This window comes from Daucus carota, chromosome 3 (assembly GCF_001625215.2).
Source record: "Daucus carota subsp. sativus chromosome 3, DH1 v3.0, whole genome shotgun sequence".
Lineage (NCBI taxonomy): Eukaryota > Viridiplantae > Streptophyta > Magnoliopsida > Apiales > Apiaceae > Daucus > Daucus carota.
Window position 1 is genome coordinate 8,016,247 of NC_030383.2, and position 18,567 is coordinate 8,034,813.

At 36.1% G+C, this 18,567-nt stretch overlaps 5 protein-coding genes across 6 annotated transcripts; 2 read left to right on the forward strand and 3 right to left on the reverse strand.

Moving 5' to 3' along the window:
* The first annotated feature begins 1,286 nt into the window (after window positions 1–1,286).
* On the forward strand, window positions 1,287–3,235 carry LOC108213713 (GDSL esterase/lipase EXL3-like). Its single transcript, XM_017385509.2, has 5 exons — window positions 1,287–1,550; window positions 1,675–1,805; window positions 1,882–2,115; window positions 2,282–2,537; window positions 2,989–3,235. The coding sequence occupies exons 1-5, from the start codon at window positions 1,313–1,315 to the stop codon at window positions 3,177–3,179; spliced, it is 1,050 nt and encodes a 349-aa protein (XP_017240998.1). The 5' UTR covers window positions 1,287–1,312; the 3' UTR covers window positions 3,180–3,235.
* A 2,169-nt stretch (window positions 3,236–5,404) lies between these two features.
* On the forward strand, window positions 5,405–7,289 carry LOC108211144 (UPF0496 protein At1g20180). Of its 2 annotated transcripts, none has more exons than XM_017382667.2 (2): window positions 5,405–5,553; window positions 5,990–7,289. In XM_017382667.2, exon 2 carries the CDS (start codon window positions 6,014–6,016, stop codon window positions 7,148–7,150), a length of 1,137 nt encoding a protein of 378 aa, XP_017238156.1. In that variant the 5' UTR covers window positions 5,405–5,553; window positions 5,990–6,013; the 3' UTR covers window positions 7,151–7,289. The 2 variants fall into 2 exon arrangements, with proteins under 2 accessions (XP_017238156.1, XP_017238155.1); XM_017382666.2 differs by having other exon boundaries at window positions 6,045–7,289.
* Window positions 7,290–7,719: 430 nt separating this feature from the next.
* Window positions 7,720–11,681, reverse strand: LOC108211145 (uncharacterized). The gene is made up of 6 exons (XM_017382668.2): window positions 11,501–11,681; window positions 11,329–11,377; window positions 10,352–10,478; window positions 10,137–10,207; window positions 9,901–9,973; window positions 7,720–8,127 (listed from the first exon to the last, which is right to left on the reverse strand). The coding sequence occupies exons 1-6, from the start codon at window positions 11,637–11,639 to the stop codon at window positions 7,990–7,992; spliced, it is 597 nt and encodes a 198-aa protein (XP_017238157.1). The 5' UTR covers window positions 11,640–11,681; the 3' UTR covers window positions 7,720–7,989.
* Window positions 11,682–12,332: 651 nt separating this feature from the next.
* LOC108213393 (peroxidase 64) lies at window positions 12,333–13,771 on the reverse strand. Its single transcript, XM_017385184.2, has 4 exons — window positions 13,521–13,771; window positions 13,249–13,437; window positions 12,984–13,146; window positions 12,333–12,845 (listed from the first exon to the last, which is right to left on the reverse strand). Exons 1-4 carry the CDS (start codon window positions 13,722–13,724, stop codon window positions 12,451–12,453), a joined length of 951 nt encoding a protein of 316 aa, XP_017240673.1. The 5' UTR covers window positions 13,725–13,771; the 3' UTR covers window positions 12,333–12,450.
* Window positions 13,772–14,309: 538 nt separating this feature from the next.
* On the reverse strand, window positions 14,310–15,813 carry LOC108213182 (expansin-A11). The gene is made up of 3 exons (XM_017384953.2): window positions 15,599–15,813; window positions 15,171–15,492; window positions 14,310–15,060 (listed from the first exon to the last, which is right to left on the reverse strand). The coding sequence occupies exons 1-3, from the start codon at window positions 15,735–15,737 to the stop codon at window positions 14,754–14,756; spliced, it is 768 nt and encodes a 255-aa protein (XP_017240442.1). The 5' UTR covers window positions 15,738–15,813; the 3' UTR covers window positions 14,310–14,753.
* Window positions 15,814–18,567: the final 2,754 nt, after the last annotated feature.

Genomic DNA, 18,567 nt, shown 5'->3' on the forward strand with positions numbered 1-18,567 from the left:
CAAATGCTATATTATTTACAAAGATTTAAGTATGTTGTGCCCGTGAATAGTCCAAAATTTGTAGTAACAAATAAAAAATAGAATTGGTAGCTAGTCCACGGTTTGGGCTTAAATGCAAGTTTATTTAATTTTTTATAAAACTTGAACAGTAAAGCCCAGGACACCAGTTCAACTCTGAAAAACATCAGAACAAATACTTATGTGCAAGGGTAAAAGTATAAATTATTAAAACAAAATGATAAATATGGATCTTTCTCCTTTCTGCGTATCTCAGCAAAGAAGTATTATAGTACATATACAAATCAAATATGAAGGCTTCGATATTATGAAAAGTAGGTTTCCTGTGAATATATCATTATTCAATATATATAAATAATTTTACTAAAATCTTGGCTTTAAATAGTAAAAATAATATGCTTTCTGTCAAAAAAATATATTTAATATTAATAAAAATAAAATTTAACTGAAATATACAGTTGTGAAACAATAATGAAATTACTGCTTTATGTCTCTTAGGTCAAACCAGCACATTTTATGAACCATCTGCATTGGTTCTGCATCAATAATATAACTGAACTATTTCGAATTAAATGAATCGGGCGCAAAATTTAATGAAACAGACAGCAGTATTAAAGTGTGATTGTTTCTAATACTGTGATACTAGTACAAGACACTGAAAAAGAAAGAACGCTTGGGTCGGATACTATTAAGCCAATTATGGATATTAACAAGAAGTTCTTGATTTAGCATCGACAAGTCGGTCAATTTCATAACAAGAAAAGAAAAGTTTGATTTCGAATGTGTAACAAACGGAATCTAGATTTTGCCGAAGGAAGGAATGCAGGCATGCAGGGAGTTTATCGAGTTCATTTTATGCACACATAAGTAGTCCATGTCCTATATATGACCAAATATATACTGAGTGCCCTTTTATATACAGTAACAAACTTGTTTCTACTTGGATATATATAATGGACAATTACACCGAAGAAGTCTATATTTGTCGGAAGATGTGACTTGTGAGGTATGTCAAAAATTATTTTTAAATTATTATATTTGAACTTTAGTTGACAGTTTTTAATTTATATTAATATTAATGAGATTCTACCTGCACATAAATCATACAGTTAAAATCAACCACCGAGTCAATTGAAAAGAAAACTGAGTTAATTTTAAGGCACCTAACATTATTTGTGTCAATGCAGTTGATTGACCTTAACAGATATTGACCTCCTGTTATATAGTAAATACTAAGTGTGGGATATGTAGTATGTAGATACTTAGCTAATAGCGCATCAAAAATATATCAAGTATGTGGTTTTTTGTGTATGCATTTCTGGTTTGTCAGTTCACTGAAGCAGCGGTGAAACTACCACCCAACGTGGCCTTCCCGGCGGTTATAGCATTCGGAGACTCCATTGTTGATCAGGGGATGAATAACAACATTAGCACAATTGTTAAGTGCAATTTCCCACCTTATGGTTTCGATTTAATGGGCGGTGCACCCACTGGGAGATTTAGCAACGCCAAAACCCCACCTGATATGATAGGTATATATTGCATCCGAAAGAAAAAAATTCACTTTTAAATTACTGGTAAATTTCATTTATGTTTCTTATGATTGTATATAGACAAACTCGCAAATATCTTCTTTTATTTGTCTGCTATTTTCAGCTCAAGAGTTGGGAATTAAGGAACTTGTTCCTGCATATTTCGATCCTAATCTGCAAAGTAAAGATCTTCTAACAGGAGTCAGCTTTGCTTCAGGAGCATCCGGATATGATCCTCAAACATCTAAAATAGCGGTATATGTTACATGTTATAGTACCATAAGCCCGTCTTCATCATATTCTGTGCTTTAATTAAACTCCATGCATGCAGGCGGTCTTATCGTTACCTGATCAGTTGGGGCTATTCAAAGAATACATCAGTAAGCTTAAAGCATTGGTCGGAGAAGAGCGTACAAACTACATATTAGCCAATAGTTTATTTCTTTTGGTAGCTGGCAGTGATGATCTTGCCAATACTTACTTTACTTTTGGTGCTAGAAGACTGCAATATGATGTTCCGTCATATGCTGATCTTATGGTTGATTCTGCTTCCACTTTCATCCAGGTATTTCCGGTTATATATTTAAAAGTTACCGGTTTTCCTGAATTCTCTGGTATATTAAAAGGAGGGCTTATCAGAATCATATGCACCGTTTGTGTTATTTATGTATATAGGCCTTCGGATCATGTATTTGAGGGTCTAACAATAAACGATTACTTTACATTTGTAGGATCTATACAGTCTTGGAGCAAGAAGAATTGCGGTGTTTGGTGCTCCGCCAATTGGTTGTTTGCCATCGCAAAGAACATTGGGCGGGGGATTAAACAGAATGTGTGTAGATAGTCGCAACAAAGCAGCACAAGTGTATAACACAAAACTCTCTTCAGAGCTTGATACATTCGGCAATACTCTTCCTCTGTCCAAAATACTCTACATAGATATCTATAGCCCTCTTCTTGATCTCATCCAAAATCCTCAAAATTATGGTAAATTTATAGTCTTTTATTACTACTTGCTCTCCTATAAATGGAAAATCCAACTCCAGACCTCGGTCACCGTTGGGTTTCTATTTTCTATACCATGATAAGTTGCTAGTTCTCCTGGAATTTTAATGTGTTAGGAAAGCCCCGGAGTCTGGATAAATTGATCATGTTCCAAAACAGCTCGATCATTTGACATTGTTCTCAGGAGATGAGTAAACGTTGAGCACCAAATTTTTATTCTAAATACGTGGCATACAGATTAAAATAAGGGCAATCAATCATAGATTGCCAACTAGATTTAGGAAAAATATTTGGAAACATTTTTTGTACATATGACATCTTCCTATTTATTAGACATATAGTTGAGCTTTAATTAAATTTTGTGAAATATCTATGCACTCAGATGGGATCTGTTTCCTGTTTTCTCACAATTGTAATAACCATGTGTTTGCAGGTTTAGACGTAGTAGACAGAGGTTGTTGCGGAACAGGGGACTTGGAGGTATCCGTGTTGTGTAACAAACTGAGCTTAACATGTCCTGATCATACTAAATATCTCTTCTGGGATAGTTATCATCCAACTGAAACTGGATACAAGCTACTGATTAACAAGATTATTGGCAGATACATCACCAGATTTTTTTGATGCCATATGCATCTGTAAAGCGTATGCCAATCTATGAGTTTCTCGTGGAAGTGAAAGAGGGCAACAATATGTTTTCTATAATTTATTTTTCTGCTCTAAGATATGTGTGATTGATTTTAATTTCCAATTAATTCGTTTTATCTACTGGGTCCAAAATTACTAACAAATTAATATAAATTAGTTATTTACCTGAATTTTAAAGGACACATCATCTTACGAACTTATATCATAAAGGATTCAAATCTTATTATTTAATCGATATGAGATGTAACGATTTAGCAGTAATACATTTTATTACAATTCAGAAGTTCCGGTTTCTAAATTTTGAGTAACAATTTTCTCTGAGCATCTTGATATACTCAAACGTAGCTTCTTTACTACGAACTGGTCGAAATTGAGGAGCTTTCTTTAGCATGATTTTCTTTGTTGCCTACTTAGTTCAATTTTTACAATTAGAAATTTAAAATTCCAGCCGGTTAGTTCTGACCTGGAAGTGGAAATTCAGAGGATAAAGATCTAAAGCCCTCTTCGGGCAACCTATGTACTTATAGAGGATAATAATGAAGCAAGTTAAGGATTTATGGATAGTTTGTAGCCAAGGAAGATTCCACCGTCTCAATATTTAATAGAAGACGATGGCACATAATTCTGAACTTTATCTATATCGGTTAATATATATATATATATATATATATATATATATATATATATATATATATATATATATATATATATATATATATATTTACAATGCAATCTTATATGATTTGTAATTAGTATCTGTTCTAATAATTCTCGGGGTGAGCCAGAGTCGAACTCGGGTGTCCCGGGACAACAGAAGATAAGCTACCCAATCGTGCTCTATAGCGGTTAATATCAGAATCACATAAAGTTGTTAAGAAGAGGATATTAACATATACGAATGAAATAGACTCTTGTATTTACATCAACAATTCCAATCAAAACTCACGACATCGATTGCCACATCAATTTATCAAAAGTTATTTACCGATTGATAATTTTCATAAATGTTTTGCCACGCTTAACCTAAAAAGATTAAAACACTTAATTTGCGGAAAGCAAAGCTAGACGAAAATTACACTTTACAATAGCGGCTTGAATTAATGGATAGGGGTGAAATTCGAATATGGAGTGTAATAGGGCTGGGCAAAAAACCGATTTGAAACCGAAACCGAACCGAAACCGGGAAAAACCGGAGAAAACCGATCCGAGTATAACCGATCCGAAACCGAAACCGAAAAATAAAAAACCGAACCGATTTAAATGGTTCGGTTCCGGTTATACCTTCCAACCGAACCGATAAAAACCGAACCGAACCGATTATTAAAATAATAATTAAATAATAAATATTATATATATTTATTAATAATAAATATCTAATTTATTTCGAATTTGAAAATTAAAAAAGCTATTCAAGTTATAAGTTCACATAATATACAAAAACTACAAATTATAATCTCCAGACTCTCCACGTAACTTTCTCAAAGTCTTTTACATAGATAATAATATACTCTGTGAGTTATTACTTGCATATACACCCTTCTGTTCTTGACATAATTATATCAAGCAGAGAGGTAGCCTCTGAAACTTTTTAATTAGCTTCATCAAGCTCAAGCTTTTATACTCTTATATTTTATTTTTCAGCTGCTTTGTTTTAGTTACTGGAACACTCTATCCAGGACTCTGTTTCTTAGATGTTAATAAGGCAATTGTCACCGGAAAATAAATACTCTAACACCAGACTATGCTCACTGCTTACCATAATCTTTTGAACATTATATAAAATACTATTATTTTATTAAATTCTAATTTTATATTAATTATTATGTCTAAATTACGCGCATTAATTTGTCTCATACATATATTATTTTTCATTCCTATATTTGTCGGTTTTGTAACCGAAACCGAACCGATTATAACCGAACCGGGGTTTTTAAACCGAAACCGAATCCGAATCCGAACCGGCGGTTGCGGTTTTCGATTTTAAAAACCGAAGATATATGGTTGCGGTTCCGGTTTTATCCGGAAACCGAGCCGAACCGGCCCATGCTCTCCCCTAGAGTGTAAGGTGATAACACTTGATACTTGCCGGGAAGCTATAACAATTTACATGTGGAGCCAAGAATTAACGCCACTACATACGTTACCGTGTATTTAAAGTCATAAATCTATTTGCATATTTTATCCAATTTGAGGCAGTGAATGCTGCCACCTGTAAACCTCTCTATCTCTCTCCACACCTATATATAAACCCTTTGCACCTCACATCAAGATTAATCCTTTTACATCGACTCATCTTCTTTCATAATCATGGGGATTTCGATCAAGTTGAAGCATCCTTTTAAATTACCAGGTATTCTACTTATTAATTATTTTCCGTTTGATGATGATCATTTATTATTTTGTTATGAGTTATATTCTTAGAGCAGCTTCAGATAAGTTTATAATAATTTACTAGACCTCTAAGATATTATTTAATATTTGTTTAATTTGTAGGATATTTTATGTGACTATATTGATCGGCTGCATTTTCATAAAATTAGTATGTTACTACTATTTCAAGTTATTATAGATAAATTATATTATTTTAATATGAAATATATGATATTCGACAAATATAGAATTTTATTGAGGTTTGACTAAAATTATAGACAAACATGTACGGTTGAAACCTGAACTTTTGAGAAGATTATGCATATTTTTCTTATCTTTGATATATTGTCAATTATTTTTTAGCTAAACCGCTTGGTAAATTACTCAGAGATTTTCGATTATTTAATTTTCCACAGGTTGGCCGTTGGGGTTTCTCTTATATGTGCATGCGATATTTTCTTTCTTTTGCAGGTATGTGTAGAAAACAGCGTGAAAGTAACTTGGCTAACAAGCTAAATGTGAATGAAGAGTACAAGGAAGCTTTTCGAACACAATCTTATGCTGAAATCTGCAGTAAAATTCAGGACCACATAGAATTAAAAAGCTTGGACAACAAATCAACTTCTTCTTCTTGTTCATCCTCTGCCATTCCTCAATTTGTTCATTTCTCCGAAAATCTGCTAGAGCCTCGATCACATAATTTAGATGACATAACCAAAGGCTATGATCTTCACCCTCTCCTCATTGATTACTTCAAAGTAACCGCGGAATCGTGTCATTTATGTGAGCTTCTTCTGCATAGCATCCATCAAGCGAGGGCTAATCATGATATAATTGCAAGAGTGATCATGCTTAGCAAAAGGGAAGGAGAAGATCATGATCAGTATTGCAGAGCTATTATTCGAGAGCTTGCTTCATTTGCATTGAAGAGGAATCCTTTGTCAAGCCTTAGCTCGCTTCAGTTCCGGGATAATCAAGATAGCAGGAACATTCTGCTTCACAGGCTTATGCTGCAATGTCAGAAAATCACAAGGAGGATTAAAATGAGAAACTTTTTCAAGAAAATTGTAGGCTGTTCGATTGTTGTTGCTTACACAGCACTAACAATTGCTCTTTTAGTTCTCGCGTTTCATGCCATGATTGGAATTGTAGCTACTCCAGCTTTGCTGACATGGTTTCTAGCATCTGATACTGTGAACAAGAGGATTAGAGCGATTATGAATGAAAAATCAGAGGTTTTGTTCAAGAGAAATTCGGCTGAGAGGGTCCTGGCACAGCTTGATATCGCGGCAAAAGGGGTGTTTATACTGATCAATGATTTCAACACAATGAGCCAGCTGGTTAGGAAGCTAAATGATGAGATTGAGCACAGAAAGGCCATTGCTAACATGTGTGTTAGGAATGGTAAGATTGAGTTGCTGAAAAAGGTTGTGAGGGAGTTTCGAGTCGAAGAAAAAGGCTTCTTGGAGCATCTGCAAGAGCTTGAAGAACATATCTACCTGTGCTTTCTCACTATCAATAGATCAAGAAGATTAGTGGTAGAAGAGCTGATGCATGGTTCTACAATCAAACTGTAAATAACTTACTTAGAGAATTTTACCTTAGTGGTTGTTTTGCTACTGTAAAAAGTATTGAAGTCTTGTTCAATTCTTTGGATTATACTAGATACTGTAAAAAGTATAGGCATTCTTTTTATTCCGAAATTTGTCTACTGGATCGTAACCAATTTCATTGCTATAGAAAGATGGTTCGTTTGGTAATTTGACAATAGTATTTTTTTTATAACGAAAAAAAATTCAATTTAAATTAGACACAGGAATTTTGGAGATTAACAATAGTCCTTTTGACATAAAGAAAACAATATTATTTGAAGTACCAGTCTCTAAATCAAACCCTGAAAAACATGGCAATATGAATTAGCTAGCCCTTAAAATTACTTACCATTTACCGATGTGTATTCAAATAAATGACATTGTTTTCAAAATAAAGATGCTATGCTTTTTGACACACACAGTTCTTAAAACATTGACCGCATATCTAATAATTTTTTTTTTAAATCTGAATAAAATCATTAAACTTATATTTTAATTCACAAAGAGAAAATTTGAGAAACAATAATTCTGTGAGATCAATGCACTTAACAATGGGTGTCAAAAAGTCAAAATGTTATTTATTGAATTAAATAAAGATGGAGTATTAGATATTTTGACAGCATAATGACTGAACATGATCAAAATTATACAGACTCGAACAACATTTTTGATCTTCTATCAAATGCTATACCTGTATTTGGTCTTCCCATGCACACACTCCACCTGCTAAAATCATTAATTCATTTACAGAAATAAGTCATTATAGATCTATTAGTACTCAGCTTCCTTTAGTCGGAATAATGGATCTAGTTAAGCACAAATAACTAGGAGATAGAAGAGTCCTGTGTAGTACAATCAACTCTCAACTTTTTGTACTCTTCGGATGTGAGCAAAGAAGCCTTGGCTTTTAACCAATCTGCAGGCCTCGGCATTATGATTGCAACATATCCTTCTCTGTCGGCCTGCAACTCAGACCAAAAAACACAGATGAGCGGATACAAAAACACTACTAGTACATGAACTTTTAATTATTCACTTATTGGTTAGCAGTTACGCATGTTAAAGAATGGCGTAAGCAGATGGGGGTTGCAAGGCTGATATGACAACCCACCTCTACCATTGTGTTTGGTTGGGTTAAATGAATGTCGGAGGAATGGAATGGAATGCGTACTATATTATTCTTAATTTTATTTCTAAAGGATGTTCCATCTGAACGAATGTGTTTGGTTGGGTTCAACAAATATGGGAGCAATCTAAACTAAACCAGAACCACCAATATGAAAAGGAATGTTTTTTTCCCCATACTACTATCATTTTACAGATCTCATCTTTAAGAAACTGCACTCCCACAATTGTTCCACTCCTCTCTTACCTCCAATTTTCCCCATCGGTTTAAAACAATTTTTCATTTCATTCCATCCACCCATACTTGTCAAGGCAAAGGCGATAGCAGATCGCCTGAACACCTAGGTTGTAAGGGGACCACCTAGGCATCCACTAGGCGAATTAGGCGGTTGGTTTTAGATAGTGTGTGTGTGTGTGTGGAGAGAGAGAGAGAGAGAGAGATTGTTTTCAGTAAAAATTAAATTAATGTACTGATTACTTTATTTGATTAAATCAAATAGATTTTGTTAACTTTTGATTGTTCAATTTTAAGACTTTTGTTATGTTTTCATTTGGTTCAATGGTTCAATCTTCTGAATTATACCACCCAAAAGTTGAAGAGAGCAAAGTCAGATCATGTACTAAAAAAACATCTAAGATAAATGGATACTTGAACACCTAATGTGCGCCTAGGCATCGCCTAGTGTATGCATAGACATCGCCTAACTTGCCTAGGCATCTCTTGTGTATGCATAGACATCGCCTAACTTGCCTAGGCATCGCCTAGCTCGCCTAACCTACAAAAATCAAGGCAGTTGGTGACACCTTGAAATCTATGGATCGAGCACTACAAGTAAATAATGGATTAAGAAGCATTTCAACTGCTTCAAGTTTTCTAAGATCTGCAAGGCACAGCTTCGCCGATACCCCTCCTCTCCTGGTAATATGAGGTCGAGTTTTCAAGTATCAGGGGAGGCATGCCGCATGTGTTCATGAGCACTAAAATTCGTGCAATTAACCTACCAAAAAAAGAGACTCCTAAAATCGACTTCCTTCTCTTTCAATTAACCTACCAAGTTCTTAGCTGTAATGAACTTGTACATATGTAGACAAATGTTAAGATTTGATTTAAAACTTCACCCTCAGTTATTTATTAAATAAGAATCATGAAGTATTCCAGCTTCTTGAGGTAGGACATTGTTCCGGTTCAACCTTAATAGTCAGGTAAAAGGACGCAAGAGTATAGAAAAAGGACTTCCAATTTGAAATTACGACTTTTGCTAAACATTTTTTTCTTTAGCTAAGCAGGGCTTCGTTGGCTAAGACTAACCTCTGTGGCTCTAACTCCATCCCTAGATGGCTAGATGAACAACTCGTTATAGGAAGAACTCCAGAGATTAGATATAATATAGCATGATAACAGTCTCATCTTGTAAAGTGGATCATCCAAAGATCCTACCATGTCTATTGTTAGTTAAGAAAGTTTATGGCCAAAAGACCCAATATTATGCTTCTAAATTACTGATAATATATATATGTATGGAGCAAGAGACCTTTGAGAAACTTTATTCTAATGACTGCAATGATGGTTAGATGTAGACTAGAGTAGCAAAGCATGCAATTTATCTTACCGATGATTTAAGCAATTCTGGTTGCTTGATTAACCGCTCGTTGACTTCTAGGAGAGAACCTTTTACACAACATCTGTCAGAGTATACTAATGTTTTCAGCAAAGAAATTAAAGGGATAAAAAGAAAAAGGTGCGGTGCCTTTAAGATACGCATGGTAAATATTTTTATTTTTATTTTTCACAAGGTTAATAACATGCAAGAACATGGACAGCAATATATAGGAGACAACACCTTACCTCACAATATATGATGCGTCACTAGTCGATACTTTGCATAAAGCTGTATTAGACTCGAAATGCTGTGCATTCTGTAGCAAACAAAAAATTTACTGGAGAATACGAAACGTTGAAATTTAGAGATACCGCCACTCCCTATTTCAATTCTGAAATCCTAGTAAAGAAATCTAAACTTTTTGTTGTTTGCCAAAGGAAATCACATTACAATATTGTACCTTCTTGCGTTTGCCGGTGACCTTAACTCCACTGCGATCAGACTTGCCTACATTAAAATCAACTGATGTAATGCCTCCTTCATCCTTAAAGGCGACGTGAGTTGAAGCCAATCCAATAACACACAAGCTGCTCAAAGTACAGTCAAAAACACAATCAAATACCGGTAGAATGTATTTACAGCTTTATTTAGAAATTTTCCTAAAGTTAATTATAAGAAAAATATGTAATTCCACATTTGCTAGTGACGGTGATGCTGGAAACACTAAAGTGGGTAGAGAACATGAATGCATGAGTATGCAAAAGATAATTGTCAATGGCATTTCGCTACTACCCTATTTGGGCTGTTGACCATCTCCAACCCATGACACTAATATAATGTAACGTTTACACTATTTTAGTGTCAAAATCATATCATTCATAAAATGCATTCCAACCTATTCACACTATTATTTACAATAAAAGGAATTTTTAATCTATGAAATTTGTTTTGTTAACAAAAACAAGGGTATTCATGTCATTATAATGTCTGGGTCATTTTTTCCATTTGCATTATTTTGTTGAAGTATCTGGTTTGTGGGGCAATGAATTCCAAGTAGTTTGCTACCAACATCCCTAAAATTCTTCTATCGCTTACCATAAAGACTCCACCTTCCTGGCACACCTAATTAACAAGACGACCCTTCAATGAGTACCATTTCCAATCATCTTTAGCATCCGCATTCACTATCACAATATACAACCACTAGTCCACTATACTACAATTAAATCTCCACAACCACAAATGAATAACCTTAGGACGGGAGATATTGTATTTTTCATTATCCTCCACAATGAATACCACCGAGACCTCGTGAATTTTATTCATTTATATAATTAACAAGTTTTACCTAATTAACTTTGAGCGAGTTTCCTAAAGTTTACCTTATCACACATATAACATAACATATATATATATATAAGTGAAGAATCATAGTACCCGTTGGCATGGCGATGAACATACTGATCGTGGCCTGGTTTAAGGAAATCTGTAATGTTATATTAGAAAGCAATCAGTCATATAGAATCTAATAGTACTAGTAGACCTGACAAATATGTTTATGTTTGTGTTCGTGTAATTTCTTGTTTATAAAAATGGGCAGGGAGATTACCAGGAGCAAAGTAGGTGACAAAATTAGATTGAACAGCAGAAGGGGGATTTAGAGGGAGAGTTGCAACATCTGGCACTAGCAGCCTCTTCAACTCTTCTTCTTCTTCGCTTAGTTTAGGTGTTTCAAGCTCCTCTTTCATGCTGTCGGCGCCGTATGTTTACGACCACAAAGTACAACGTTAAACAACCCAATGGGCTTTCGAGTAGATTGTCTCGTGAATAGTTGAAACCCATTGGGCTCAAATTTTTTATTTTTTTTTTGGAAACTAACCCATTGGGATCTTGTTCCATCTTTTAAATGATTGTTTCTTATTAGGTCTTTTAAATGATTATTATTTAGATATTTGATATTTTTTTCTGTTATGTATTTTTTTCAATCACAAACAAGTACATTAAAAAAAGTGAATTGGACTAGGATAGGGATGATTAGGATTATAAAAGAGAGGCATTTATATTTAAAAATTGAAATTGAAACATGATAAAATGTGGAGAATGGTACGTCATTTTGCCGTTTGACCGTTAAAAATTGAAATTGAGATTGAAATTTGGAAACATGATATAAAATTGAAATTTGGAAACATGATATAAAAGTGAAGGATAGTATGTCACTTTGCAAGCACGGCTCCCTAAGCAATAACTCGGTATGATAAACTCGAGTTCGAATAATAAAATGTTTGATAAATCAAATTTGACTATCAAAAACTCGACTCAATTCACTTTGTTTACCATCCTACGCGAACAAAAAATATCACACTTAAGTTTGATTATCCACTAAAAATATCAAATATTGCTCCAAATCTAGGCAATATATTATGGAATGAAAAGATATGAAATCTGAGAAAAATAACTCAAACATTTACAAATTGTCAAAAGCAAGATAAAAGAAAATCTCCAAAACAAAATAATTATGGAACAAAATACTAATTATGAATCATATGTTCATCTTTCGAATTAATTGACCACCCTGCAGTTGAGCCTAACTTCTTGGCCACCCGTGATGCTACTCATTTTGATCATGGACTTGACAAATGCGCTCTCGAACTCTTCCTTGGAGCTGGCAAATCTTGAAACCAGTCCTTTCGTTTTACCTTCACTTAGCAAAGCTTGATCTGATGAGAACAAGCTCTTCCCCTGGACAAGTAATTTGTAGTACATGTTGTCGAATGAAGCTGTCGATGAATCCAAAGTAGCCCCTGCATTTTTCACCTTGTTATGCACAGGGCAAACATTTCTAAGGCTGGCTGCAAATGATGGTCTCATGGACGGATCAACGTCGTGTTTCGCGTCAAAGTTGTGGATTCTGTTTTGGAAAGAGGAGCAATGAGAGAATCCAAGAGTATGACCTCCTACATAATGCAAGTTCATGTATATGTTATCAAGCATTAACAATTTTTAGGAGTAAAGTAAATAAGTAATATGTATTAGGCTATAGTGACAGACTTTCGGAGATTCGGGCTACATGCCTACAGCCTGCATGTTATTACCTGAAAGTGCTACAAGATCATGCAGAGAAAGCCCTCTCTGAGAGAAACTCTGTTGCAGCTGAGATATGTTGAATGTGGGAGCTGGCAGTTGTTTGGTTTCACTTGCCTTTGAAACTCTTCCATCTTTTCTTCCTTTCGGCACTTCCCAACTAGGCCCTCCAGACTATCAAATAAAACATTTTTATAGTTCATCTTCATCAGCTATGGTTCAACAAATAAAACAAAATAAAGATTTGTTGGAAATCGATATAATTTTATGACTAACCAGAGCAACAGCATCCCTAGCAGTCACAGCAAGTATATCAGCACAGGAGACGACGCCAGGGCACAAAGCCTCCAATTCCTTCTTGGCATTGTCAATGACATAAAATGCATGCAATGAGATATTTGGAGGTCCATCTTTTTCCGCTTTGTTGTTCTTAGTCGAATTAAGCAGCACAGAAGCATCACAGCCCTATAATCAATTAAAACCTTTATGAATCAGAAGGCCTGAACTTGTCAAATAATATACTTTGAAAAGGAAAGAAATATTTTTACTCTAATAAAGCAGTCATGGAAGTGCATCCGAAGTAGTGCTGCTGGAACTGTTTTGTCGTTCATCATTGCTTTCTTGACAGCATTTGTAATGACCATTTCAGCACTCGGGCACGTCTGATCATAGTAGTTAGGACTTAATGCAGAACATAATGAAAACAAAAGAGAAGTAAAGACTAGCAGAGAAATGTTTGCTCTGAATGCCATTATGAATTAGAATTTGATATTTGTGAGCTGATTGATGAAGAAACTTAATGAGATGGTAGTATTTGTAGAGGATCCAGGGCCAGACTAGAAGGGTTTGTAGTGGAGTTGACATCAGATTGGTTGTGAACTAGATTTGGTAAACTAGACAGTTAAGAGATGGACTCTTTTCATCTAACCTTACTTGTTGTTTAGGTGATAACTAACTAAGCAAGGAACTATAATAGTATTCAATGGCCTTTCTTTAAAGTAATGGAATGACCCTACAAACTACAAGAATATTAAGAAATGGCTTTCATGGAAAGGGTTCAACAAATAAAGTTATTGTGTTACATATACTATATCTGTTTGTTTTAATATTCTGAGAATCCATTGCAACTGCTTGAGAGGGCTTGCTTCGAATTCTATTATGCAATCTTAAAGGATGTGCACAACAGGTTGGAATGCTGCGCATATCTGCATACTGCACGCATAGATATGTTTAATTATAAGTATTTTGATAGAAAGTTGGCTAGCTACCTGTTGGCTGTGGTAGTTATCTATACCATACCTGCTTCTAAAACATATAATAGAAGACTTGGATTCGAATTATGATTCCACAAACTGGAGGGTTAACAGCTCAACTTATCAGATATATTTAAATCAATCAAACAGGTATATATCTATCACATGTTCTTCTTACACAAGGCATCAGGGAGAAGCTGGATAGAATGCAATTATACTCCAATATATGAAGCACAATAGTGCTTCTTATTTATGAGAATGAATTTCCAAGATATAAACAGTGGAAGGAGTTGATATACATAGTAACTTCAGTACTTCTGGCTGAGATTTTTCCTAGATTTCTCACCGTCCTAGTTCAGAATTATAACAAGAACTTCAGGCTCGAGTTCATGGGCAGTCAAGACATCCTGACCTGGCCTCAGACCTGGTATTTTCTGTACAAGAAGTACAAAAGCTAGCGGGCTGCTTAAATAAAATAGTAAGCACGCCCCTGCCTCTGAAACCCTGAACTCTTTAACCACCTTGACCTTAAAATTTAACGGTGCTTGAAAATGTCTGACCAAATCGCCAACCAGATGACACGACATTGTAAAACGTCTTGGTCACTCCATCAGTAGTGGTGACTCTGAAAGACAAAGCTTGGCCATTGAGGTATGCATTGGACTGCCAGTTTGCTCCCCAATTTCTAGACATTGACATCCACTTTGTTCTTGTACCCTTAATCTGCACTGATTTGATTGATCCAGCTCCGCCAACATTGCTTATTAAAACAAGCTCAAAGTAGTCCCTCCCATTGATGGTAAATCTAACTCCACCACGCTTAACACACGGGACCCTGAATCCAAAAATCATGCAAGTAATACAGTTAGGTATACTAGTCTCCTGAGGTAAACTATTTGTTAGTACAGAATTAAAGAAAAAACACATTCCAATCTTGTTCTATACCTTTGGTAAATCACTGGAACAATTCCACCTCGAAAGATACCAATCTTTTCCCAAGCGGGTTGAGCCATATCAAAATGCTTGAGTGGAGGATTGCACCAGCCTCCGTCATTATTAGGCAATGCATAGTTTGGAGGGCAGAAGTTTGTAGCCGTAATAGTAACAGATCTTCCTCTAATACACCACTGCGGGCTTGCTTTATAGTCACATATTATCTTATAACATTGTCCGCATGATGCTCCATCATTAAAAAGGGCAGTGCTCAGAGCAGCAGTCCGAGTTCCATATCCAGTTGAGTACAAGTTACCATAACCACAAGCACCACCTGTTAATTTTAAGCTGCTTATCAGTCTTTATCGTCTTACTCAATTCCTAATGAGTGCTCAGATAAAAAAAATTTAAAAAAAAGTATAATTACCAAGATTACATACCCATTGTTCCTGAAGCATCGCTACCTCCATAAAAAGTAGCATGCGCTCTTGACCATCCTGAAGCCACAAATGCATCGACATGGACAAGTAAACAAGTACTAGCTAGAAATGCCAATGCAATAACTCCAAGATTTGCCATTTCGTCAAGTAGAGGAGAAATTAGGGGCCAGGAAGAAGACGAGAGGATTGAGGAAGTTGAGGAATTGATGTAATACTTATACACACTGAATTGGTGCTTTTATAGGACCAAACTTCTTCAATTCTGTGCAACTAGGATTCTATTTTAAAATAGAATATGATTGTTACTCTGAAGAAAATTCCCTATCAATCTCATACAATTATTTCCACGTTCTCTAACCAACGAATCAATCAAACATCACCCACATGGTTCCTCCTTCATAACAGGCGTAAATTATTCATACCCACCAATCAAATTGTTCATAAGGGGTTGACTGATAAAAACAGTTCTGCTTATATTATCAGAATGAAGCTCTCATGGTAGCCTTATGCCTTATATACGTCGACATTCCATTATTCTTGCGGATTTTACTTAGCTTATAGCTTATAGTTTCCTCGAGACAGCGGTTTATAGAATCAATGTGCCATCATACATTACTCAATCTCAGTTCATTCTGCAACTTGTTGCTCGCTTGCATTTCGTAAAATAAGCTCTAGCTGGATAAAATGCAATTTGTCAACTTCAAATTTTATTATGCGTTCTGACAGCATTATGCTGAAATGATAGATGAAAATTCGCAAAGTACAACTTGAACTGGATGCCGTGCACCGCGTACACTGTCTCATCATTTATGTTGACTATGCCTTCCTAATTTTCCGGTTTATAGCTGAAGAAGCAAAGTATTCTTTCTACTTCATCTAACATACATTAACAAATACCAGTACGAATATTGAATATTGTATAAGCTAGTAGCCAATTGAACATGACCATGTGATGATAACACCGTCAAGATAAGGCCTAATAAGAACTCTTCTGCAGAAGTCCACTTATATACGTCGTCATCTACGTGTAGAGAGAGATCCAGCTTGATAAAATTCGAGGCATGATCTGTAATGTACAAATTGTTCGGTGAAGCGAATAATATGTCAATCATTTCCTGTTAGTTGTTAACAGTTTTAAAGTCCTCAAATACACTTGATAACTTAATTCAGGAAGGTTATGCATTCTAATTTATGGTTTCACTTTGGTGATGTTGTACAATAATCCAACTCATTGACTTGGTGCATTACATTTCTTGGTACCATTTAAAAGGGTACGGAAAAGTACCCAACTGGGGCGAACTAGCCTTTGCGTGCCTATCATCAGTAGTGCTGTAATCCGATCCGGGCAGCTCGCGAGCTCGCCCGGCTCGAACTCGTTTTGATGGGCTCGGCTCGGCTCGTTTAGTTAATCGAGCTCGAGTCCGGACAGAGGTTTTGGCTCGTTTTGTTAAACGAGCTGGCTCGGCTCGACTCGTGAAAATTAACGAGTCGGATTCGGGTAGCATTTTAGGCTCGATTTAGTGTTAAATTAAACGAGCCGGCTCGCCCGACTCGTTAAACTCGGCTCGTTTAGCTAAACGAGCCAGCTCGACTCGACTCGTGAAAATAAACGAGTCGAGTTCGGGCAAAGGTTTAGGCTCGTTTTCTTAAACGAGCCGGCTCGGCTCGACTAAATAAAACTCGGCTCGAATTATGCCCGGCTCGAAACCCGGCTCGCCCGGACCGAATAACAGCCCTAATCATCAGCCCCTGATTGGAGTAACTGCTGGAATATATGACTTGTATCTATATATCTGTTTATATTCACAATTTCCAGCCCATTTTCCCGTGCTAGCTGCTGTCTTTATATAGACCTTCCGGCTCGTGACTTGCTTGTGGCTCCTTCGTGGGCTTATTCTCTTCTGGGCTGTTTCTCACCATGGGCCGAGGCCCAACATTTGTCCCCCCCTCAGGTATAGGCTGATCTTTAGATGAGCCTTTGAACTGTCTTAGATTTTGGCCTGTTTTATAATTTGACTTAAAAAGGAAATTTTCAAACCTTTTCTCTCTAATATTTATAGCTGAACTCGTGGGCTTCTTCTGTCTTTGGGCTTTCTTCTGGACTTGGGGTTTTTGGGATGGAATGTGGCCTCACATTTAGTCCCTTTTGGAAAAGTGCAGATCTTTAGATGTGTAGTCCAATCTTTAGTCTTTGGGTAAATGAACCATTGTAAGGCTTTGCCTGCCCTTCAAAGGATCCTCGGCGAGATAGTGAAACGATTTAGTGAAGAGGCGGACAACTTATCCACTTGGTTCATCGGTTCAATGTTTCAGCGCTTCTATCTTCACCCTTCTTTCTGAAGAATGTCTGTCATCTCAAATTTTAGGCAATTTGATGAGTTTTCATTTGTTTCCTTAGGATCAGAGCCACCCAGTAACACGTTGTAAGCTTTTGAGAACTTGATAGTTGGAAGGAAATTGGTAGCTTTGGAAGTCACAACTAATAGGAATCCACCTATGAGGCAAGGTGTTTGACAACCTTGGAAGTCATGGACGACTAGAGCTTCGGACGTTTGAGGAGCCGATGAAGTAAATAGGCAGAGGCGCTGAAGCGAAGAAGCGATTCGACCTTGAAGGTCAAGGAAGCTGTTGAAATAATGAACTAGAGCCGCTGAAGCAAAGAGGCTGATCATTGAACCATTTTAGCGTCGGCTTCCCGAGACAAATGTAGAAAAATCTTCAAGCTTCATTCAGGTTTAGGGCTTCCAACATCTTCTAATAAAGGACTATAGGTGGGGACCTTGAGGCCTCCTGGAAGTATGCAGATCTTTAGATGTGCTTTCCAATATAAAATAAAAAATAAAAAAATGTTCCAGCTGTTACTGACAAAGATAAAAAATGTCATCGCCATGATGGAGAAGAGTACTAATGTCATCTTCACAAAGAGTCTAAAGATGTGATGGAGCCTCGAACTGAAGAGGCGGCGAAGA